Consider the following 24,780-nt stretch of genomic DNA (forward strand, 5'->3'; position numbering starts at 1 on the left):
TGGCTGCTGTTACGGTTAGAGCTATATCTTAAGCTCTATTGTCTGCCTTGATTGCTCCATCCGACTGTTAAATTGAATCCAGTTCCTCCTGGCTCTTGTGGGCAGGAGGTGATGCTTCATCAGAGTGGAAAACTTTAGCATGTATAATTGCGTACTTGAAAAGGACCAGTTTAGTACAATTGGACGCTGCAAAGTAGGATTAATATTATGGAAAGGGTACAACTATCCAGTACCTGTATCTTGCACAGGTTCTCTTTTCATCTCCTTGTTTCTGCTTCTTGCCCTTGGCAAAGTATTGCTTATATATCCCATAAGTATTGCCTTTCCCCAAATCTCTGAATTCTAAATAATGGGAGTAGACGGTCATTTTTCACTGCAGCCCATGAACAAAAAGGGCTGCAACTCCTTACAACGCACACAAACATTTTATGCTTTGTTCACTGAAATTGATAATGTATTTTACATTTTTGATCAATTTAATTTTGATAAATTCAGTGCAAAAGAAGACATAGATTTTAATTTAAGTGTAAAAGGAATAAAACAGAAACTAGCTTTGTCAAGGTGATCAATTGGCTTGTCAGATATTATCAGTTAGCCTCTGATCGCATCATTGCCACATAACATTAGATGTTCCATTAATCCCTGAATGCAATTGTGTAGGTAGCTGTCCAATTTTGTGTTGCATTATGGGACTGTTGGTTAGTAGGGCTAGTAATTAAGGTTCTTCCATAGCTTTGCAGTGTACAGTGTACATTTCACCTGTACAGCAAAGGGCTCCTAAAAATATCTCAATAGGAAAAGAATAAAAGCTGATCCTACTGGCTTATAATGCTTTTTTATTATTTAGATGGTAAATTCTAGTGCAGAGCTGACAAAATAAAACTTCCCTAAGTTTTTATGGGACCACATTTTACTAACAATCTTGTGGTTTTCAAAGGTAATATCAACACCTTTGATGTTATGCTTGAAAATGAATCAGTGGCTTGCATAGCAAAGGCAACCTTTTGGGTTGTAAGGATAGTAAATAGGTAAAGTCATCTTTGTGATGAACTCCCTCCAGGTAACATTATATCCATGTTCCACATAACTTTCTTCATAAAAACATAGACACTTGGCAAAACTGGCCAGCAGCTTCACTAATTAAGAAACATCATTAGCATATATTCAAGACTGCAGGTACTGTTATCTCTGCTTTCCCTATATGGCTGTCTTCAGAATGTCTGTCCAAGTTGGCTAGACATTTATGGACTTTGCTGATTCATCTGCTTGAGCCAGGAATTGTGGCCAAGACAGAGTGTTTGTTTGACTGTGCTCAGTTTCTGAATTGCTGTGGAGCCAAGCAAAAAGGAGGGATTTTTTTTTAAAAAAAATATGCTTGCAAAAATAGTTCATTGAAATCTGAAAACCATGCAAGCCACTAAGGGCTTTGAATATTTTCATTGTAACCAAAAACTGTAAATTGTATCAACACTTACTCATAACTGGCATTGATGACCCTTGGGAACAGAATGTGCTTGGACGACAATGAATTTGTTTTCTGCATTTGTGTGCAGACATGTACATGCACATTGCAGGAATACACCGTTTTTTCTATTTTTAAGTTGGTAAGGATTGAGTTTTTATGCATCCTCTTTGTGTAGGCAAACACAACTTGTTTTATTTTGCACTGGAAAATTGTGTGATTGATGGCTCAATATACATGCTCCAGTGACAGGAGGAAAGTAAGCACAGGACTTGCAAAAGTATTTCCTTTTTTGGTATTTTCCTACAATATCTTTTGAAACCCTTATGAATTATAACTGGGAAATCACACAGCTTGAGTTCTAGATTCCTTCTCTACATTTTATCTTCTCTCAGGTTGCTGAGTTATAATGCTAGAGGCAGGAGAGGCTGTTCCAAGCACAATCTTTTCTTAAGGTGTGTTCATACATAAATGGAATTAAAATTTAAAAAAAAAATACATGATACAGAGGAAGACCCTAACTAAGCTGGTCCCTACATAGTATTTATACAAGAGAGCCTTGGTGGAGCAGTGGGCTAATGCCTCCTTAAGTAACACCAGCTGCCTGCAATTAGTGCAGGTTCGAGTCCCACCAGGCTCAAGGTTGACTCAGCCTTCCATCCTTCCGAGGTAGGTAAAATGAGGACCCAGATTGTTGGGGGCAATAAGCTGACTTTGTAATAATACCACTTGGGGGGGGGGGGAAAGCCCCAATAAGCAGGCATATACATAGAATGAAGGCTACTGCTAAGCACATTGATTTGTGCTTTAAATTGTAAGCCGCCCTGAGTCTTCGGAGAAGGGCGGGATATAAATGGGATTTTAAAAAAAAGTATAAAATGTATCTTCAAAAGTGCTATTAATGTGAATAAGCCTAACTCTCCGGAGCAGGGATTTTTATAGTGTTTATATTAATAATAATAATAATAATAAGTTGGAAGGGACCTTGGAGGTCATATAGTCCAACCCCCTGCTAAGGCAGGAAACCCTATACCATTTCAGACAAATGGCTGGCCAGTCAGTCTCTTCTTAAAAACCTCCAGTGTTGGAGCATTCACCACTTCTGGAGGCAGGTTGTTCCAGTGGTTAATTGTTCTAACTGTCAGGAAGTTTCTCCTTAGTTCTAGATTGCTTCTCTCCTTGACTAGTTTCCATCCGTTGCTTCTTGTCCTGCTTTCAGGTGCTTTGGAGATTAGCTTGACTCCCTCTTCTTTGTAGCAGCCCCTGAAATATTGGAACACTGCTATCATGTCACCCCTCACCCTTCTCTTCGTTAAACTACACATACCCAATTCCAGCAACCGTTCCCTATATGTTTTAGCCTCCAGTCTCCCAATCATCTTTGTTGCTCTTCTCTGTACTCTTTCTAGAGTCTCGACATCTTTTTTACATCGTGGTGACCAAAACTGGATGCAGTAGTCTAGGTGTGGCCCTACCAAGGCATTGTAAAGTGGTATTAGTACTTCACGTGATCTTGATTTTATCCCTCTGTTAATGCAGCCTAGCACTGTGTTGGCTTTTTTGGCAGCTGCAGCACACTGCTGGCTCATATTTAAGTGATTGTCCACTAGGACTCCGAGATCTCTTTCACAGTTACTACTATTGAGCAAGGTACCACCTATACTATACCTGTGCATTTGATTTTTCCTGCCTAAATGTAGAACCTTACTTTTTCACAATTGAATTTCATTTTGTTAGATAGTGCCCAATTTAAACTAAAATTTGTGGATAGATTTATTTGCTCTGGATTTAGAAGGTATTGTGTTTGGGGTGGGGTGGGAGATATGTCCTATCAGAGTTAAATTTGTCATTGCTAGTTTTGCTTATCCTATTATGTGTGTAATCTCAATCTTGAATACCTTACATTGTCCATGCAAAAGCATTGGCTAAGAAATTAGTGAGCTACAAATGCTTTTAAGTACATGGGCCACAATGATGGAGGACAGAATGATCAATCACCATATCCCAGGAGAAGTAGTTCTCCTCCTCCTCCTCCTCCTCCTCCTCCTCCTCCTCCTCCTCCTCCTCCTATTATTATTATTATCATCACCATCAGCATTATCTTTATTATTCTTAGAATATAGCCCCCATTTGGGTGTAAGAAGTTTCTAGAAAACCATCTGAGAATAAGAAGATCAAAGTACCATCCACTATGTATCTTTTCCATATAGCTTTCTTGCAAGTGAGCTTTTCCATATTTCTGTGGTACTCATATACTCATATATATTTTGTATATTTAGTAATACTTTCATTTGCTTGTTTAGGAATTCTGTTATTATTTGATACACAGATTGTTAACTTGGTTTCAAAATAGGGAGTTGGGGATCACTCCCTATTGGTTACAAAATAAGGAGTTGGTTGCATATACTGAGTCCTTTGGGAAAGGGCGGTATATAAATGTAATAAAAATAAATAAAAAAATTAAAATAAAAATATACAGTAAAATGCTTGAGTGGGGGAATGGATTTTGGGATGAATAGTCAAAAGGGGTTAAGTGTGATGGTCTTTCTTCTTTCATTCTCTTCCATTCAAAATTAACTTCCCAAGGCTGCTTTTCATTAAGTAGAAAAGGGGTTTTGCTTTGTGCAAGTTCTAATTTTCCCCTCTCTTTGTTAAAAATAGGCATGAAGGAAGGACAGCAATATGAAGATGGAACACAGGGAGAATTTAGTCTCTTAGTTGAAAAAAAATGTGTTTATTGATCAGGTTTGAGTAGTCTCTCTTAAAAGCAAGCTCTCCCCTGACATTTTCAGTAAATGATTGAAGAGAAAAAAAATGTTTCCCTTTCTGTTGTTTCTTGAAATTGTTAACTTGCTGTTTCATAACTGATGGCACAATATTAGCGTGTTCGGAAAAGTGTGGGGTTTGAAAAGAATTGACTTGTACTTATACGAAGAGAATTGATTCTGATGTGACTGAATGCAACAGCATTTTCCACGTGCAGTCTGTTCTGTAAACAGTTGTGAAGGCAGTCTATTAATATTTACACGCCAGCGAACATTTTTCAAATAAAAGGTCTGCCATAAGAATATATGCTAAAGGAAATGGAAAGAGTAGATATATTTCAAAAGAAGTTAATGGGTCTCATTTTCTTAAGGGAGAAATCTTGGCGATTGTGATTAATTTGCACTCTTTCCTATAAAACTATCCGTGGCCATACCTCGTTTAAAACAAACAGCAAGCAAACCCCAAGCTGCAAAATTAGCATTGCAGAAATTATTTTCTCCTGTAGGATCTTTAATGTTGTCTGTTGCCTGCACCATCCAAAGTTTCTTGTGGCATTTTGTTCGACATAGAAGCCTGTCAGATTTCTTTCAGAGTCTAGTTCAGGGTACAATAACATTTTCAGGCTTAAAGCCTGGTCTTCAAGAAACCATTGGGGCCACACTTCAAAAGGAAGGAAGGACCACAGCAGAGGTGCTAGTAGGAAGAGACAAAAGGTAAATTCAATTGAATTAAAATTTAATTATAGTGTAATAAGGCTACTTCCCTGGTAATTAACATTTTCTTCCTTCTATGAATTGAGTGAATTAAAAAATAATAATTTGTGGGGGATTGTGGGTTGTATTTCTAAGGTTTTCAGGTACTGAATGAGGACTTAGAAGTTCAAGTTGTTTCCCACAAGCCAGGATCTTCTTTTTTGGCAGCCTATATTGTTGGACGCGGTGGCTCAGTGGGTTAGGACTCTGAGCTTGTCGATCAGAAGGTCGGCAGTTTGGCGGGTCGAATCCAGAGTGCCGCGTAACAGAGTGAGTGCCTGTTACTCGTCCCAGCTTCTGCCAACCTAGCAGTTCGAAAGCACGTAAAAATGCAAGTAGAAAAATAGGGACCACTACGGTGGGAAGGTAACAGCGTTCTGTGCGCCTTTGGCATCTAGTCATGCCGGCCACATGATCACGGAGACATCCTCAGACAAGCGCTGGTTCTTCAGCTTTGAAACGGAGATGAGCACCAGCCTCTAGAATCGAAATCGACTAGCACGCATGTGCGGGGGAACCTTTACCTTTACCTATATTGTGGGAGGCTTCTCTGTTATCACCATATCTTTTAAGAAGGCCTGTTGAATTGTTCATTTGTTCATTTACCTTCTGTTTCTGGATCTTTTTGCTGCCTCTCAGACTCTTTGGAACCCTTGTTTAAAGTTCTTTCCAGCAAGTGGAGCAGCTTCTTCTCTCCCCACAAGTTTCTGGGTCTGTAAAGCAAAATGGAAAATACACTTTGGCTCCGTCAATATCCTGCGATATCCTTGGACACCATGTATTTGATAGCATTCTTGGCAATGTCCCCCTACTGTTTTCCCATTAAATGGAAGGAAGTAGGAATGAGGAACAGCTTAAGCAATACAGACACATTTCCCTCTGTTTCTTCATCCCAGACCACAGATGAATGGAAGGCCTGGTCTACTGTCATCACGTGCTTCTTGATTTCTCCAGCTGTATGGACCCACATCTTACCCTGATATTTCATGAGAATCTAGATATAATTGAACCATTTTGAGTTTTAACTAAGTCTAAAAGTTTGTAGATCAGGAGCAAAAGAGGGAGATTGCCACATTGTCTATGAGCAAATGCAGTCATGGCATTTTGGTGTTCAAATGTGAGGATGAGGATGGAATTTCTGATGCCTTTCAGAGGGAACATGTAGCATCCTGACACATGATTGTTTGATTTATTCCTACCAGATTTGCCCAGCCACAGTAAATCCTCCTCCTCTGTAAACGCCATTCTTGGCCTTGCTTATTGGGTTAGCCAACAGGATAGGAAAAAATAGGTCATGAATAGTCTTCCAACCTTTCTTCTGATAAATAATTAAAGTTAATGGAATTTTCACAAGATCTCTGAGCCGAAGTCATTCTTAATGCTCCAGTATGTTTTTCCCCCTGCTACTGTAAAATCAAGGTCATTATTTTTTTACTTATCAGAAGGAATACCTAGGAACATTTCTCCTAAACTTAATTGAAAAATAGGGTATTGTATGGTAACATCAGTGTGGATTTCTAGGGCGAGCTGTTCTTCATGGAAATAAAAAGCTTCAGAGGAAATGCATTGATCAGAGGTTTGGGCATTTAATAAATGATACGAATGAATGGCAGAATGGTTCCTTCTGCCCTGCCTATTTCTTCGTGACCTGTAAATATGCAAATAGACACTTAGGAAGTCTGAATAATTCTCCCAAGGTGCATTCTTCATTGAAGGCTATTCCATTTACAAGCAGCAAAACAGTATCTTTTAGCACATGTTTTAATATTAATGAACATTTACTGTTAAGTACCTTCTGGCTATTGCTATCATTATACTTAGTTGCTGCCTATAGAAAAAGGGAAGTATTTGGCTTTCTTTGGGGGAAGGAGGTAGGTGCTGCTAGACCTCCATGCACTCTGTTTTGGAGCAGTTCTATTTTTCTCTTTTCCTGCTGTGAGAAGTTTCATATTCAAATATATGTTGTTCTTTATGCTGTTTCCATTTTCCCTTAAAACATTAACAGAATCCACAATGGTCTGAGAATCAGTGAGGGAAGCTAAGGCTCAGAATGAACTAAGGCTTGCGACCAAAGTCAAAAATAACAAAAAAAAAAGCTTCTTTCAACATATAAGAAACAAGAAAAAAGTTAAGGAAATGATTGGTCCATTAGTGGGGGAAAGTGGCAAGAAGGTGACAAGCAACAGGGAGAAAGCAGAACTATTTAACTCGTTTTTTGCATCTGTCTTTACACAAAGGGAAAAAAACAGTCCAACCTACCAAAACCAGTGCCATAAAAAACAGAATAGAAACGCAAGTTAAGATAGGCAAGAAAATGGTAAGTGAGCACCTGTCCAGCCTAGACAAGTTGAAATCACCAGGACCAGATGGATTACACCCCAAGGTTCTCAAGGAACTGGCAGACATGATCTCAGAACCACTGAACTATATTTTTCAAAGATCCTGGAGCACTGGGGAACTACCAGAGGACTGGAAGAGAGCTGATGTAGTTCCCATCTTCAAAAAAGGGAAAAAAACAGATCCAGGAAACTACAGACCTATCAGCCTGACCTCAATACCTGGGAAGATTCTGGAAAAGATAATCAAACAACAAATCAGCGAACACCTTGATGAGAACAAAGTTATCACTAAAAGCCAACATGGGTTTGTCAAAAACAGATCGTGCCAGACAAACCTTATTGCATTCTTTGACCAAGTGACAAAACTAGTGGACCAGAGGAATGCTGTAGATTTAATTTACTTGGATTTCAGTAAGGCATTTGATAAAGTAGATCACAACCTACTACTTGATAAGATAGAAAAATGTGGGTTAGATAGCATCACCACCAGATGGATTCGTAGCTGGCTGACAGGCCGTACTCAGCGTGTGGTCCTCAATGGAACTGCATCTACATGGAAGGAAGTGTTTAGTGGGGTGCCCCAGGGCTCTGTTTTGAGCCCAGTGCTCTTCAACATCTTCATCAACGATTTGGATGAGGGGATAGATGGGGAACTCATCAAATTTGCAGACGACACCAAGCTGGCAGGAATAGCCAATACTCCAGAAGATAGGCTTAAGATACAGGAGGATCTGGACAGACTCGAACACTGGGCACTATCTAACAAAATGAAATTCAATTGTGAAAAAAGTAAGGTTCTGCATTTAGGCTGGAAAAATCAAATGCACAGGTATAGTATAGGTGGTACCTTGCTTGATAGTAGTAACTGTGAGAGGGATCTCGGAGTCCTAGTGGACAATCACTTAAATATGAGCCAGCAGTGTGCTGCAGCTGCCAAAAAAGCCAACACAGTGCTAGGCTGCATTAACAGAGGAATAGAATCAAGATCACGTGAAGTACTAATACCCCTTTACAATGCCTTGGTAAGGCCACACCTAGACTACTGCATCCAGTTTTGGTCACCACGATGTAAAAAAGATGTCGAGACTCTAGAAAGAGTACAGAGAAGAGCAACAAAGATGATTGGGGGACTGGAGGCTAAAACATATAGGGAACGGTTGCTGGAATTGGGTATGTGTAGTTTAACGAAGAGAAGGGTGAGGGGTGACATGATAGCAGTGTTCCAATATCTCAGGGGCCGCCACAAAGAAGAGGGAGCCAAGCTATTCTCCAAGGCACCTGAAAGCAGGACAAGAAGCAACGGATGGAAACTAGTCAAGGAGAGAAGCAACCTAGAACTAAGAAGAAACTTCCTGACAGTTAGAACAATTAACCAGTGGAACAACCTGCCTCCAGAAGTGGTGAATGCTCCAACACTGGAAGTTTTTAAGAAGAGACTGGCCAGCCATTTGTCTGAAATGGTATAGGGTTTCCTGCCTTAGCAGGGGGTTGGACTAGATGACCTCCAAGGTCCCTTCCTCCTCCTCCTCATTATTATTATTATTATTATTATTATTATTATTATTATTATTATTATTATTATTATTATTATTAATCGTCTAAATCATCTGAAACTAAATCAAGTAAAAATAGCAAACGGGGGAAAGTCCTTTACCCAATCTTCCTCAAACTCCCAAATAAGTTACCCAGACCTAATCCACATATCAAAGGATAAGGTCTGCAAATACAAATAGAATTCATTAAGTTAGGTCTCCCAACGGAACTGCGTGTTAACAAGAACACACATGCACATGCGCGCGCGCACACACACACACACACACACACACACACACACACCCTTCCAGTGTCATTCTAGAATCAGCATACCCTGGACAAGCTCTCCTTATAAAAGTCTGCTGCTGTACCCCATTTCTCGGCAGCTCCCCTAAAGGCAAATTGTTTGTTTTTAGGAATAAATATTTCTTCTTTCTCACAGCTCTCCGGATTTTCATTTTTATTTATTCTTGCGCACCCCCACAAGAATAAATATATTCTTCTTCTAATGCTACTTTGAACCTTAAAGTAAAATATATCCCCAAACGCTTGAAGCAGCAAAGATAAATTCAGATTATAATTAAGAAGCAAATCAGTATGTTCAGCCCACAAAGCCCTAGAGATAACATGGTTGTAGCCAGGGGATTGACGGATTCGCAGCATTTGCAGATGGATTGATCTGAATGAAGAAGCAGGAGCTGGGGGGGGGATGCTAAACACACCCCAAAAAGTCATCTTTCTCATGCACCAGCCTAGCTGCTTGGTCACTTAGAATAGGTGTACAGGTGGCCATATCACTAGAATGTGCAGTTTCTCATGAGAGCAGTCAATCTTTTATTACTACATCCCATCAGTCTTGTTTTCCTTTGAAAGGAAAAGTTGGGTCCTCAGAAGCTCTATTATGTGTCAATTCCAGGAAAGGGAGACAGGAAATCATTTCCCTTGCAAGGTTAGAAGTCTTTAGGTTATGGGCAAGTATAAGATACTTGCCAGATGTTTTGGATTATAAGTGCCATAAGTTCCAGACATGAGTCCTATTACCCAGACCTTATAGGAATTGCAAGATATCAATAGAAGAACAGGTTATTTACCTCTGCTTTAAGGCATCATGTGGGGACACAGGGAAATGGGTCTCTGAAGTCAGATTCTGGTGCTCTATTCCTTCCTATAATCTTGGCAGAAAAAACTGTGTGGTACAAATCTCAAATAGTTGCAACCCTTGCCTGAACATAAGGTGTTATAAATAGCCCCATAGTGTGCTGAATCTAAACAATTTATATTTGTTGTGAAGACTGTCCATATTTTTTCTTCCTGCTTGCTGCCTGAAAATTTGATCCCTACCGTATTTTTCAGACCATAAGACGCACCGGACCATAAGACGCACCCAGTTTTTAGAGCAGGAAAACAAGAAAAAAATTCTTTCTCCTCTCTTTCTCTCTCTCTCTTTCTCTCCCTCCCTCCCTCCCTTCCTTCCTTCCCTCCCTCCCTCCCTCTTTGTCCTTCCCTCTCTGCCTTAGAGCAGTACCCGTGGAGGCAGAAAGCAAGCTGAAACGGAGTGAGGGAGATTGCCAGAAATGCGAATCGGCCGATCTCTCGCTCCTGCAAACTCCCTAGCTCGGTTTCAGCTTCCCTTGCTACAAGAGAAAGCAGGCTGAAACGAGGCAATTAAGCTGACTTTGTAATAATGCCGCTTGGGGGGGGGGCGAAAGCCCTAATAAGCAGGCATATACATAGAATGAAGGCTACTGCTAAGCTTGTAAGCCGCCCTGAGTCTTCGGAGAAGGGTGGGATATAAATGGAATTAAAATAAAAAATAAATAAAAAATTACAGCCATGGTTTAATCATGATTCAAACAAAAATGTTTTGCATATCTTTAAATATTTTCAGTTGGGGAAAATTAAACATGCAAAGTGATAAAAATTATTTTTAAAAGTGTTGTAAAATTCTAGAAATAGTTATAGAAAAACTACATATTCTCACATTTTGAATTGTGATATGTAATAAAAATAATGAAGAAAGAAGGTTTTATGGTAGTTTGCTATAGAGGGTCTGTTTTGCTCTTGCAGTTCTTTTAGACTCTGTAAGTCTTCCTCATTTTACTGTCACTATTTTGCTGTCTATTATTATTTGGGATTATTAAAATATTATTGGAATTGTTACATATTGGGGTTATTATTAAAGGATCTAAATTTTGAAGTCTTTCACCCCCATTTTAGTCCTGCTTTTGTGCTGTGGAAGCAACGGCTTTTAAAATCAATGCATGTTAAAATGTATTACATTTACTTTGTCCTTAAAACTTGTCACTGTAATTTAGGATAGGGGTTTTTTGTCTTGTTTTTTGCACAGAAGGGTATCTGTTTATGAACAAGCATATTCCTCTTATTACTTGTTTTATTATTCACTTACCAGCAAGCTTCCCGTTCTATCAACCTTGATTTTTTATTTGTTTCCTTCTGATAAACACTAATACATATTTTGAAGAATGATGCTACTAATCTAATTTATGATACTCTTGAATGATTCCAGTCATTTGTGTTAACTAGCACTTGTTCAAATATTTAGCGTAGAGATAATTGTACCATGAATCTTGCTGGGAACCAACGTGGATATATGGTTGCCAGCAGATTGGCGGTGGGATGAACAATAGCAGGAGTGAAATTCTTTCCATTCACCCTTCTCTGGGAAGCAAATACTATATATATGTACATATATACACATATGTATATATTACAGAGCAGTAATGTGTAATCATTGATTTCCTACAGAGTCCAAGGTATGGGTTTGCACTGGTTTTCCAAAACGTCCAGTTTAATTAATTGCTATTCATTTGGCATTCATATTTGGAACATTTAGCAAAAAGAAGTAATGTTTCTTTAAAATGCAAGTCAGAGAACCCACTGACGATTTCATCACTGACCAATGATTTTGGTGAGAATCCCCAGATTATAGAACTTGCTGCCTTGCTAATTCTAAGATTTTAAGAATCGTTAAATCAGGGATGTCCAACTTTGTCAACTCTGACTTGTGGACTTCAACTCCCAGAATTCCCTAGCCAGCATGAAGTTCAAAGGTCTTAAAGTCGCCAAGCTTGGACACCCCTGCTTTAAAGGATCAGTCTACCCATGATCAGGTTTTATAATTATCACATCATTTTATTTCCCTTTATAAGTTGTCATCTTTAATCTCCCCCTTGGTTGCCATTCCCTTGGATGGCTTTATTTTTTATTTTATTTTGGGGGGAAAAAAGTCTTTTGAAAGGCAAATTATCATTTCTGTTCCAGTAAAACAAAAACAAAAAACAAATAAATAAATAAATTAAATAAATACAGTGATACCAATTTTTCGCACAGGAGTATTAAACTTGTTCAAAAATTAGTTTTCGAAGATAAATATACTGCAAAAAAGCCAGTAAACTGCTAAAACCATCTGTTTCTGTTATATTGAGATTTACATGCGCATTAAATAAATAATGTCCAATTCCTTGCACATCAAAAGGAGGCTATGCTTCAAACTGAGGTCTAGCTTGATCCCTTTCCATGTGGCTTCACATGTTTTACATTCCATTAGTCATTCACTGCTCTGTTTCAGTTGAGTTGTTAGACAGAAGGAGTTCACTGATTATTCAATATTACTAGAGGCTTTTGTTAACTAATTCCCCTCCTCTGGGACAACCATAATTGTATATCAGGCGAGATTCACGAGCCAGTTAAAATGGATTTTTGCCACATTCCTTGCTCATAGCAATGTTTTGATTAAAAACGTAATCAGCCTTCAGCTAATATGATAGAATTGGTTAAAAAAAAGGAGATAGGAATAGCTGATGTAAATCCTTCAGCTTATTCAAACAGTTGCATTTTTAGCCATCTTTCTTGCACGACCCACTTCTTGATCTATGTGTTTGCTTTTTATCTTCCAGGACTTACGCAAACAGGTAGCTCCACTGTTGAAGAGTTTCCAGGGAGAGGTAAGCTCTTATTTCTAATTTCTTTTAAGGCTAGTAGGTTGCCTGAAAGACTCTTTGGGGCCTGGGACAGCCATCCTTCATTCCTTTTACTGTTATTACTGTTATTATTACTGTAATTTTGACTAGTCATTAGTTTTTTCTTTTTGAGTCAATTCAAATGGCACTCCCAAAAATGTGAAAAAAATTTTTTTTGTCATCTACACATTTGTTATTCCATGGCATTCCTGCCAGGCTACAAAGAGTGATGATATGATAACTTATCATATGACATTTTGCAGCTCAAAATTTTGTTGCCGCTCTGGAATTTTGCAAGATATCACCATTGCCATTGGGGACAAAAAGCAATATACAGCACATGAAAGCTGAGAGAAAGAAAACTCAGAGGAGTCTCAGAGTCAGAAAACAGGATAATCCCTAAAAGTTTTGACTACCCCATGATCCTTTAGCGCACAGGTATCAAACTCGATCGCATCATGTGACGTATTGTGATGTGTCACAACGTCTTTTGCCTTTGCGGTGCCGGGGTGGGCGTGGCCTGTACGTGATACATCTGTCCAACAGGCCACCAGTTTGACACCCCTGCTTTAGAACATGGCACCATTTAGAAAATTTTGAATATGACTTTGGCCTAGAATAATTGAGATTTTGTGATCTAGAATGGCTAAGTATTTGAAGTGTGCAAAATGTGTGACTCTGTGAACGGAACTTGGTTTCCCTCTAGAATGTCCTATTTCGGTGGTAGGCTCACCCCCACCCCCACGGCTTGTACCAGAAACAGAGGAAAACAGAACATTCTGTTCCCAGATTGATATATTTTGCATGTAGCTGGTTCAGATCCCTCAAGTAGGTTTAGGATTGATCTTGCAAACTGCATGCTTTAATCCAAGCAAAAGCACACAGAAAGCTGCCTGCTACCAAGTCCACATATAATCCAAGGTCAAATTCCAAAAAGGGTTAGTCATGGGCAAGGGGACATAGAGAAAATTAGTTAGTAAATTAGTCCAGAAGTCAGAAGTCAAAGCATTCTACTTCTGGGCAAGGTTCCAGGAGGCAAAGATAAGAGAACAAAGATTAGAATTCAGGCAGCAAAGAATCCATGAATCTGAATACTCTCTGCTAGAGCATGAGAATAACCAGTTTCAGCTACTATTGAGTTACTCTCAAACACACAGCTTCATAGGAGAGGTTGTAGCTAGCGTGCTCTTATTCAGCTGGCATTCATTAAGCCTGTTCTTTCTACAAGGCTATCCAGATGTATTTAGTTAGCTGCCATAACGTAGCCCTGCTTGTTAACTATAATGTGGCTGCAAGATTCCCTAGGCATGCTGGGCTACTCCTTGAGTAGATTGTTAGGCTTTATTTCCTGCAAGGAAGCTCCATGATGCCTCTAGGCTCTTACTCCTTTTTTGCCCATTACTTATGTTAAAATGTCATGTCCAAAATTGTTTTGCTTGCTCCAGATGGAATTAGTTGGTACAATAATACCGCAACAATACATTTAACACCATCAAGCAATATCTGCTTATCTCAGGTCCTTGTAAGGACTCAGTAGGTGGATAAAAATGCCAACTTTATTCTAAACATCTGGCTGACTGTGCGGCGGACCATAATTTATTCATTTTATATGTTGCCCCACTCCCAGCATATCTGGGCAGCTTACAGTTGTTGAAACATTTAAAAACAAAGAACAATAGGAAACACACAAATAATACAGGATAGAAGAACAAGGTTAGCAAGCAAGGTAAACTCAGAAAGGAAGGGAGGGAATGAAAGAATATCAGTTGTCCTCTCCAAAAACCTGGGTAAAGAGTTAGGTCTTTAACGCCCTAACTCTCCAGTAGAATGGGACCTGTTTGACTCTTGAGGGGAGGGGACTTCATTTGAGAGGCCAGGTGCTGCTACAAAGATGGTGTACTTCCGGGGCATTGATAGGTGGCAGTCAGTGGAACCCAGACTGTGCCAACCCTATCACAATTAAATTAGTTGGGCAGTTACTATCTGAGGGTGCATGTTCTACCACCAAGGAGTTATCGTTCCCAAGTTGTTTGACACATGACTTTTGAAGTTTAGGAAGGCTTTCAAAAGATGTTGGCTGGACATTTCATAGCTGAAACAGGAAATATCAAAATAGTAGAAGTCTTGGAGGTGTCTGAACTTTAAATATGACACCCCTGTGTCATCTCTAGTGCCCACCCACATTCAGAATAACAGAAAACAGACTTGGAAGGGACCTTGGAGGTCTTCTAGTCCAACTCCCTGCTCAAGCAGGAGACCCTATACTATTTCAGACAAATGGTGGGCCAATCTCTTCTTAAAAGCCTCCAGTGATGGAGCACTCACAACTTCTGGAAGAAAGTCATTCACCTGATAAATTGTTCTATCAGGAAATTTCTCCTTATTTCTAGGTTGGCTCTCTTCTTGATTAGTTCGCATCCATTGCTTCTTGATCTGCCTTCAAGGTGATTTGAAGAATAGATTGACCCCCTCTTCTTTGTAGATTGGCTCATTTATTGGCCCAGGTTGCTTTATCCACTTCTGGCACTTCAAAATTTGGAATAAGATATAAAATGTTGCATGGGTAGGGAGTGCATTTTCCCTCATCCTACCCCTGCAGCAGTATACTTCTCTGTTCAGATGGCAATTAAAAAAAATCAAATAAGCTTAATTTCTATCCACAACTACTAGCGGTAGATTTTCTCTTATCCCTTGTGTAAGGAAAGAGTTTTAACATACAGAAGAGGGACAGGTGATAAATGTGATAAAAGTGACTCTTGGATCTACAACAGGGGTGTCAGACTTGCCACGTCACATGAGACGTTGTGACGTATCATGACTTTTCCCCCCCTTGCCGGAGCTGCGATGGGTGCGGCTTCCATGTGATGCATCCAGCCCGCAGTTTGACACCCCTGATCCAGAACATTTCTTCGGTGACCCACAAGAGTTCATTCACTACAATGTCATTTGCTCTTTTTCTTATAGAACTGCTGTCTCATTTGCACAAGGGACTGCTGTAGCTCATTGTACAAAGAAAATATTATTCCTTTTTATAGAATCATAGGGTTGGAAGGAACAATTTAGGCCACTGAGTCCAACCTCCCGCTCAGTTCAGGAATCCAAATTAAAGCATCCCTAACAGATGGCTATCTGGTTGAATGCATCCAGTGAAGGAGAGGCTATCACCTTCTTTGGGTAATTGGCTCTGGGTCATTGGAATGAACCAATTGATTCCGTCATGTTTCTCTGGATCCAGGCCAATGTAATTAATTCATTAATTCGTTATTCACTTCTTTCTATATATAGATCACCTTTCAGTGTTACAGCTCACAAAGTGGAATACAATATTAAAATATTAAATCTTATCCAGTGAGTTTAGGAAAAATCCTTTTATATGATAAGTAGGTAGGTAGGTAGGTCAGTAGATAGATAGATAGATAGATAGATAGATAGATAGATAGATAGATAGATAGATAGATAGATAGATCTGCTATTTTAAAGAGACCAGTTTGGGGTGAGCTTCCTTAGTAGCAAATGTTAACTGCTGCAAGAAGGAGCTTAGATGTCCCTGTTCCCACACACATGAGCATTCCTTAGTGGAATAAGCAGCGCAAAAGCCTTTCATGTTTTCTTGCCTTAAAAGCAGTAGAACATCATGCTGTTGTTATTTAGCAGTTGGGGCTGAAATGGGATGAGGTGGGATGAAAGAATTGCCATAAAAAGATCTGGAGCCTTAGGTTCCCCCTCTGCAGTTAAGGTTTGCTGTTCAGAGGGTTAGGGAAGAAGCAAAAAGATCTGAGCATCATGTGCCCCCTGTGTAAGCAGCACTTATCTGCCCCTTAAATCTGACGACCTGCAGACAGGTGTTGAATACACACTTACGTTTGCATCCTAATGTTACGGTGCAGTGAGAGATAGCAATTATCCAAGGTTTCTTTAGTGAGGGATTGAGAAGACTTCCCTGCTCTTGAGATATTGGGCTAACACTCGCTAATCTGTACTCCTGAATAAGCTTTAAAAAAAAAAAGTGGTAGATTTGCTTCCATAACAACTGACCTTGATTCAGTACAAAATTAGACTAAACTCTATAGTTCTGACTGCTTCAGTTTCTGAATAGGTGACCTCTTTCTTTCTTTGTGTAAGTATATATTGTGTTTGTGCACATATGTTGTGAGCCACACAGTTTTGGCCTGGAGTCAGGCTGCAAAACAAACATGAGTCCTCGAGATATCCTAAAGAAAATTAAAAGCATACAGAGTACAAGAAGTATTAAGAATACACAACCTTGAAAGAGCAGTTTATCGTAGCAAAATTAACAAATTCTCCCAGAGCTACTGGAATTTACTTGAAAGGAAGATAATAATTTCTGTTTTAAATAATCTTGGATTAACTAGAAATGCCTGTATATACATACTCCTTCATTTGTCTGTTCTGCTTCAACTTTTGTGGGGGAGGTACATGTGTTCAATACCTGCTTGAATAGGAAGTTGCTTCCCAAACATTGTGTGTAGGAGACAGAAGGAAAGGTGGGCGAATGTATTGTCATCTGGAGATGACAGTGAGATCATTGTGAGAAAGCTTAATCTTTGAAGCCACTTGCTAATTTCGGAAAGGAATGCCCCTTCAAAGTGGAGGGATGGATCAGAATAAAATTAAATTTGTTAGAAGTAGAACTGTGTGTACCAAGAATAAAAAGGAACACAGTAAACTAAAACCTAATTAATATATTATTGAGAGGCTGAGATTATTATTTCAAAGACCGAAGTGCTAAAAGCTTTGGAACTATTCTTAAAAATACTTTAGGTTAGCCTCTCTGAAATTTTTTTCCCCACAACTGGCATTATTACCCAAATGGTAATTTTTCCCCCTCACCCATACCCTTCCCTCCCAACACTTCAAACAGTGCTGCCAAGATTCCACGGGGGGGGGGGAACAATTGTTTTTCAACAGTCGAGTGTGTAACATTAAGTCCGAACAAATTTCAAAATTAATATATTGCTAATATTCTTAGTTTAAATCAGCTACTGCAGAAGCCTGGAAAAAAAATTCAGCCTAGCTTCCAGTTACATCACAATGTCAGCGGCTATGTCTCCTATGACCTTTGAGATAGAAGATGGATAGATAGAAAAAAAGAAAAATTGAGGCCCTCAGCTGCAAAAAGCGTTATTTTCAGCACTACTATGATGGGCAGTCCAAAGTTCCAAGATCTGTGTGTACCCCGAGATTGTGCCATTCAGTTCTGGCAGCATGATGACTGGCTTTTGTACGTGTGTCTGCCCTCCTCTTTTGCCAATTAAAGTTGCAAATGGGAGGCAACCAGTTCTCTGATTCCTATCCTTAATTCCCCATAATCTTGAAAAATGGTCCAAAATCTGCCCCACCTATGATGGACCACAGTAGAGCTGCAGTTTCCCCGAAAAGAAGAAGCACATTCCAGGAAAGGAGGTGAGACAGGAGGCAGCACAGCCTGGAACTGGATAGGAGACAATACCGGTAGGCAGAGAGTAAGAATAGCCACTCACCTAGAGCAGGGGTCTTCAAACTTGGCCCTTTTGTGACTTGTGGACTTCAACTCCCAGAATTCCTGAACCAGGCACACTGGCTGAGGAATTCTGGGAGTTGGAGTCCACAAGTTATAAAAGGGCCAAGTTTGAAGACCCCTGCACTAGAGTCTCCTAAGGTATATCTGTTAGGGTGAAAGTAGTAAGCGTTTAGTCTGGCAAGATTCTGTCTGTTGTGTGGAAACAGATATAAAAGAACTGAACTCTGGCTGGATTGTTCTTCATCGTTTTGCGGGCTTAGCTGACACCACCTCACACAAAACCTTTAAGTTGCTTTTTTTGCCAGTGCAGTTGAGGGATTTCAATAGTAGGAATGAATGGTCTTGTTTTTCCTGGAGATCTCCCACTTCCATTTTTATCTTTAAAATCCCAGAACAGAAAAAGCAACGGGCCACAAATGTTTGCCCCTGCTTGCTCCCTTTTCCAGCAGTTACTGGGTTGCTGCTTACAGCCTTCCGGAAGGGCAATAGATGGAGGTTTTACCCTTAGCCCTTCTGACACTGAGAATTTGTCCCAGAGTGTCTACAGCATCCTCTTCGTTTATACATCTGGATGTTGAGGCAATGTTTCTGAAGAGGATTTGTGGTTTATGTAGGATCAGCTATGAAAAGGTGTAATTTCAGATACATGCAATGCCTTCTAGAACTGTAACTATTAAAAACAGTTATTTAAACTGGGTCTAGAAATAGTGCTGTGGACTCCCATAGTTCAAAAGGAATTAAATCTTCTAAACAGGGCTGGGATATGGTTTTGAAAATATACCGAGTAAACCAAAGTTGGTCATGGCTTTAAAAAAAAAACCTGGGCTATTGTTAAGGAAAAGTGAATATTAGGAAATGGAGTGTCTGAACTTGTCTTTGTGATGTCATGAAGCAGCTATTTTTAAAACTGGGTAGGGATTTCCTGAGGTCATCAGTATTCTTTTCATGTGGCATAGTAGGGCTGTCCAAGAGCAACAGAGAAGTTGCTAATTTGGAGCTGGCCAGAGGGTAGAGACTCTGGAAAAAAAATGTGACTAGCAGTGCCTAACATTCTTCAGTTTGCATTTTGCACAAGGCAAGGGGTTGTCAGACTAAACTCTTCTACTACTTTGAATAAGGAAGCTTATTGCAACATTGATGGGTGAAACCCAGTAATTTTGCAGGAGGGGTGTTGAATTGGGTGATTAACACTGTATTTGTGCAGGAGAGAGGATGCACATAGCTTTCTCAGTCTGGGTTTCATATGGTTATGAGGGGGGAGGGATACAAAAAACTACAATCTTCATCGATGAAAGCTAGATCATAAAATAAATTTATTTGTTCTTACAAATATTGTGATTTTGTGGTAGTGATGGTTAAATTGTATAAGGGTGGTCTGGGAAATTCCTCTTATCTGTTTCAACCGGAGATAGGAGAATGGTTGCTTTACCTAATTTTTTCTCCCTAAACCTACTCCACAGTTTCTGAAATCCTAAAGTATACCTTCATTACAGCACTAAGCATTAATGAATACGGTCCTTTATTTTAATGATTTTGGATACTTTCATATAATCTACGAACTGCAGTTCCCTGAATGGTGCAGAACTTAATAAATTATTAATAAAAAAAAGAGAACAGTATTAACAGTAACATAGGAAGCAGCATAACCAAGATTAATAATCAACATAATCAATAGTACTATTAAGGACTCCCATACAATAACAAGGAAGCAGTAAAATTCTAAAAGAAATTTAAAATTGTGTTTTAAATGCCTTGGAATTCCCAGCTTACTCCAATTTCTGGATATGATATACAAGTTTGCTTATATGCGACCAGATTGGATTGCATAGTAAACATAAGGTTTTTTTAAAAAATATTTGTTTAAATCCCACCTTTACTATTTTTATAAATAACTCAAGGCAGTGAACACATCTAATACTTCTTCCTCTTCCTGTTTTCCCCACAACAGCCTTGTGAAGTGAGCTGGGCTAAGACAGCGTGGCTGGCCCAAAGCCACTCAGTCAGTTCTCATGCTATGGAAATAGAATGGATGATTTCTCGGTTTCTAGCCTGGTGCCTTAGTCACTAGATCAAACTGGCTTTTGCGTTGTATTGTTCTTTTTTTTTAACACATATACCAGTGTAACCAGAAAAGTTACTGGCTATAGGATGCTGCAGGACTAAGATAACTTAAATCTTGTTCTGTTGTGTAGCACATCCTTCATTACTAAGTACCTATTCCCCATCTTCCCATTGCCAAGATTTCTTGTATTGAACTTTGCAAACCTAATTAATCCAATTCTGTTACTTTACATTTGCTCCATGATGGCTCAATTAGAGCAGCATCAGAACTGTGGTTCAGTATCTAGGCCAGCTTTTGTAATTGGAACCACATTTTCCTTCTGAAGGGCTGCAGCTGGTTTGGTTCAGCTCAGGCAGAAAAAGGATATAACTTTGCATAACATAGGAAATGAACGGTTGAGAGAGAAGCCAAATTCAATTTCAGTCAGATATTTTGAGGATAAGTCCATGATCTATGGAAGCAAGGGAAAGAGAAGTGTGTGTTTTGTGGAAAGCACTGTCTTTGGCAGTCTATTAATCATGGCCAGTCTGGGCGCTTCTTGTGCTGTTGCATTAGCCCGATTTTGTGTAAAGGGTCTGGAAAGCAGCCAAGAACTCCAGAATTTAACCTCTTCAAGCCACAAAGCTGCATTTGCTGTGGATTAAATATAGAGTGGCAATCGGGAACATTCTGAATTTTAATAAATAATAACTAATAAATGTTAGAGCAGAAGGGGCAGTTCTGAGAAGCACTTGCTGAGCTCAGTGATTACAAACTGCACCAAATATAGGTAATACTCAACTTACAACACTTCATTTAGTGTCTGTTCAAAGTTACAATGACACTGAAAAAAATGAGTTGTGACCTTTTTCACATTTACGACCATTGCGGCATCCCCACGGTCACATGATCAAAATTCAGATGCTTGGCCAACTGACTCATATTTATGATGGTTACAGTGTCCCTGGGTTGTGTGATCACCTTTTGTGACCTTCTGACAAGCAAAGTCACTGGAGAAGCCAGGTTCATTTAACAACCATGGCACTAAGTTAACATCTGCAGTGATTCACTTAACATCTGTAGCAGGAAAGATAATAAAATGAGGCAAAATTCACTTAATAAATGTCTCACTTAGCAACATTACTTTGGGCCTCTATTGTGGTGGTAAGTTGAGGACTACCTGTAGTGAAAAGTTACTGGGTTATGACCAAATCCCAAAGTTTCAATGATTTAGGACAGGGGTAGGCAACCTTGGCTCTTTAATGACTCGTGGACTTCAACTCCCAGAATTCCTGAGCCAGCATGGCTCAGCTTGGAAACCTCTCCCTTTTCCCTCAGCATGGCTGGCTCAGGAATTCTGGGAGCTGAAGTTCAGGAGTCATAAAAGAGCCAAGGTTGCCTACCCCTGATTTAGGAGGTTCCATTTAATAAATATGAAAGCGTTACAACAAGGCTTATAATTTTCTCATTATAAATTACTCCCAAGATCAAAGAGTGCTCACCTGGGAGATAATTTGGGTCAGAAATGTTAAATTTACCCAGGCTCAAAATTTAAGAGAAATTTTTTATAAAATGTTTTATAGATGGCATCTGGATCCCAAGAAGCTGTCCAACATGTATCCTAATTTACAGTCTAAATGTTGGAGGTGTGGTAGTTTAGAAGCTACCTATTTTCACATGTGGTGGACTTGTAGAAATATAAAAGCTTTTTGGATTAAAATTTGGTGGAACATTCAAAAGATTTTTAAGAGAAAGATAACGTTTTCCCCGCAATTGTTTTTATTGGGCATTGTTGTAGATTGTGATGTTAAAGAAACTAACTTGATGTTGAACATGATAACGGCAGCACGGTTACTGGTGGGACAATATTGGAAGAAGGATAGTTTGCCCACTGTAGAAGAATGGGTGTTTAAAGTTTCGAATCTTGCAGAAATGTCTAAGATTTCTGCTTATCTGAAGGATCACTCACAGGAAAGATATATTTCAGTTTGGAGGAGATGGATAAATTATATTCAAAACAAATATGGGACTAAAAAGTACCATTTAGCTTATGAGTAGATTTTAGTGGGATATTGTTATTGGTACGTTGTTTGTAGTTATGTTAAAAGAGAGTTAAAGCGCATTATGAATTTGGTTAATTGTATATTATGCATAATTTTTTATTTAGAATATGATTATTGTAACTATAATCCTGTATTTAGCTCTGGGAAGTGGGGGGGGGTTGGGGGGGTGGGATTTGGGGATATATTGTAAAATTTTGTTTTTGTAAAACTTTAATAAAAAAAAAGATCAAAGAGTGCTCTATTCATTACAACAATTATTTGTTGTATAAAATATTTTTGAGGATATGCTTATTTACAGTATTACAGCATTTTATGAAATCATTGCAAAATCTGAAATTGAGGAGGAACATCAGTTTTTAGACGACCATTTTGACTTAGGGAATGAGTCTCAGTTGTGTGATTGTACATGAGAAAGACTTTGGGAGAATGGTTAGGAGACAGTCAGATAAGAGACAGCATAGGTGACAGCTGGACAATGGATAGTGAGGGGGGCAAAAGGCTCAGAAGGGACCCTCCCTATTTTGTCAGGCTATAAAGGGAGGACAAGGATTCTATTTTCAGACCTGCAAGATACTGTCAGTGTCGCTTTACAGTGAAGTAGCATTAGCTCATCCAGTTGCCATTTCAGTCTGGTTTACCCATGTGACTCTGACATCAGTCTCGCAAGAAAGACAACAGCATTTCCTTTTGTGTTGCCCAATTGTCAGGTTTCATCTAGCCCTTAAAAACCTGAAAATGCTGGAAAAGTAGTGCCAAGTCTTTGGGTTTCATTTCTGATTCATTCAGAAAAGGTGAATCAATAGAAAGGTGCTGTCTGCTTTTTTAAAAAAATAAATAAATCCTGATATAAATAAAGGATGCATTGTGGCCTAACAGTCTGAGATGTAGCTTTCGCTGTTGGCATTAAAAGCAAAAAGGTGTATTTATTGATTGTAGCACAGCTGATATTGTAACTGTCCAGTAAGTAAGTGGTATATAATGCGTTACAGCATGGATTGTTTATCATGGAGCTGCTAGGTTGTATTACTTCTCAGGCTTGCGTGTTAATGGCTGGAGTGAGAGACACCTGATTCCAAAGTATAAGCTGTTTTGGTGTTCAGCATTAATAACACTTCTTGCTGCTTCTTTTATGCTTGGTGTACCAGTGGTGGTGCTTGAAAAAGGTGGGTGAAATGATGATTTCAAGTTTTTTTTAGCATTTTTCAGAGTAGTTTCACAAATTAATGGAACTGAACTAGGAATTGAGGAAGGCAGGTTCCAGTTGAAGGTTGAATGCCTTGTGGCGAGATGCGCAGCAAACACATTTAATAAATAAATAAATAAAGTAAGTAAGTAAAAGCTTCTAACAGTAAGACCAGTTCAACAATGGAATCAATTACCTAATGAAGTTGATCTGCTCAAATGAAGGCTAGATGTCCTCTTGGTCAAAGATGCTTTAATTTGGATTTGTGCATTACATTGGAGGCTGGATCCAATAGTCTGAATAGCCTCTTCTGAGTTCTGAAGTCTAAATGTTGATGTTGCCTTTGTCCTTCATAGAAGGCCCAGCAACAGCTGTTCGCAGTTTAGGCATCCTGCATCAAACTATAAGTTATGGAAATCATTGCCACAAAATATTGTGTTAGCATCCAATTTAGGTTGGTATAAAAGGAGATTGGGCAAATGTATGGAGATAAAATTTCCCAATAACTGTTAAATGTGATGGCAACAGAGGCAGCATGCCTCTCAATGTTTGAATGTCTATGGAGATTCTCAATCTTCCAAGTCATGGTTGTCCCAAAGATACTTTTCCAAAAGGCAACTGGACTTTCTTGATTTTTTCTCCCCCTGGAAACGTATCACTTCTCATCTAAGAAGCTTCTTCTGTTTTGAACCAAAGAAACTTCTTGGATGAGAAGTGAAACATTTCTCAAGGGGAAAAAAACCAAGAAAGTCCAGTTGCCTTTTGGAAAAGCACCTTTGGGACTCTCAGTGTCTGGTGCTAGAAATACAAAAGTGAATTCACCAAGAGGGATTTGTTTTAGCCTTATGGTGATAGAAAGCTGGAATAGGCATTGGAAGTTCAGCAAAACTCTTCTTTTTCTTTTTCTAAGAAGGAAAAAAAAACAACAACCCAGCAGCTCTTTCTAAAGCATTTGAGGTCTGTAATGATACTCTCCACCATTGGTGTGTATGAAGCTTTTTGACTTAATTTTACACTATCTTTTAGAAAAGGGGTCTTACAGGGATGTACACCGTAAAGGTAAAGGTTCCCCCGCACAGGCGTGCTAGTCGTTTCCGACTCTAGGGGCCGGTGCTCATCTCCGTTTCAAAGCCAAAGAGC

The 24,780-nt window shown here is 39.2% G+C and overlaps 1 protein-coding gene across 2 annotated transcripts in view; it reads left to right on the top strand.

Annotated features, from left to right (window-relative positions):
* Nucleotides 1-24,780, top strand: part of CUX1 (cut like homeobox 1) — a 358,099-nt gene that overhangs the window by 138,855 nt on the left and 194,464 nt on the right. For both annotated transcript variants that reach the window (XM_083350660.1, XM_083350661.1), the window contains exon 3: nucleotides 12,770-12,817. In XM_083350660.1, coding sequence (XP_083206786.1) covers nucleotides 12,770-12,817 — 48 coding nt within the window. The remainder of the gene's footprint in view (nucleotides 1-12,769; nucleotides 12,818-24,780) is intronic.

The sequence above is a fragment of the Vipera ursinii genome, assembly GCF_947247035.1.
Source record: "Vipera ursinii genome assembly, chromosome: 1".
Lineage (NCBI taxonomy): Eukaryota > Metazoa > Chordata > Lepidosauria > Squamata > Viperidae > Vipera > Vipera ursinii.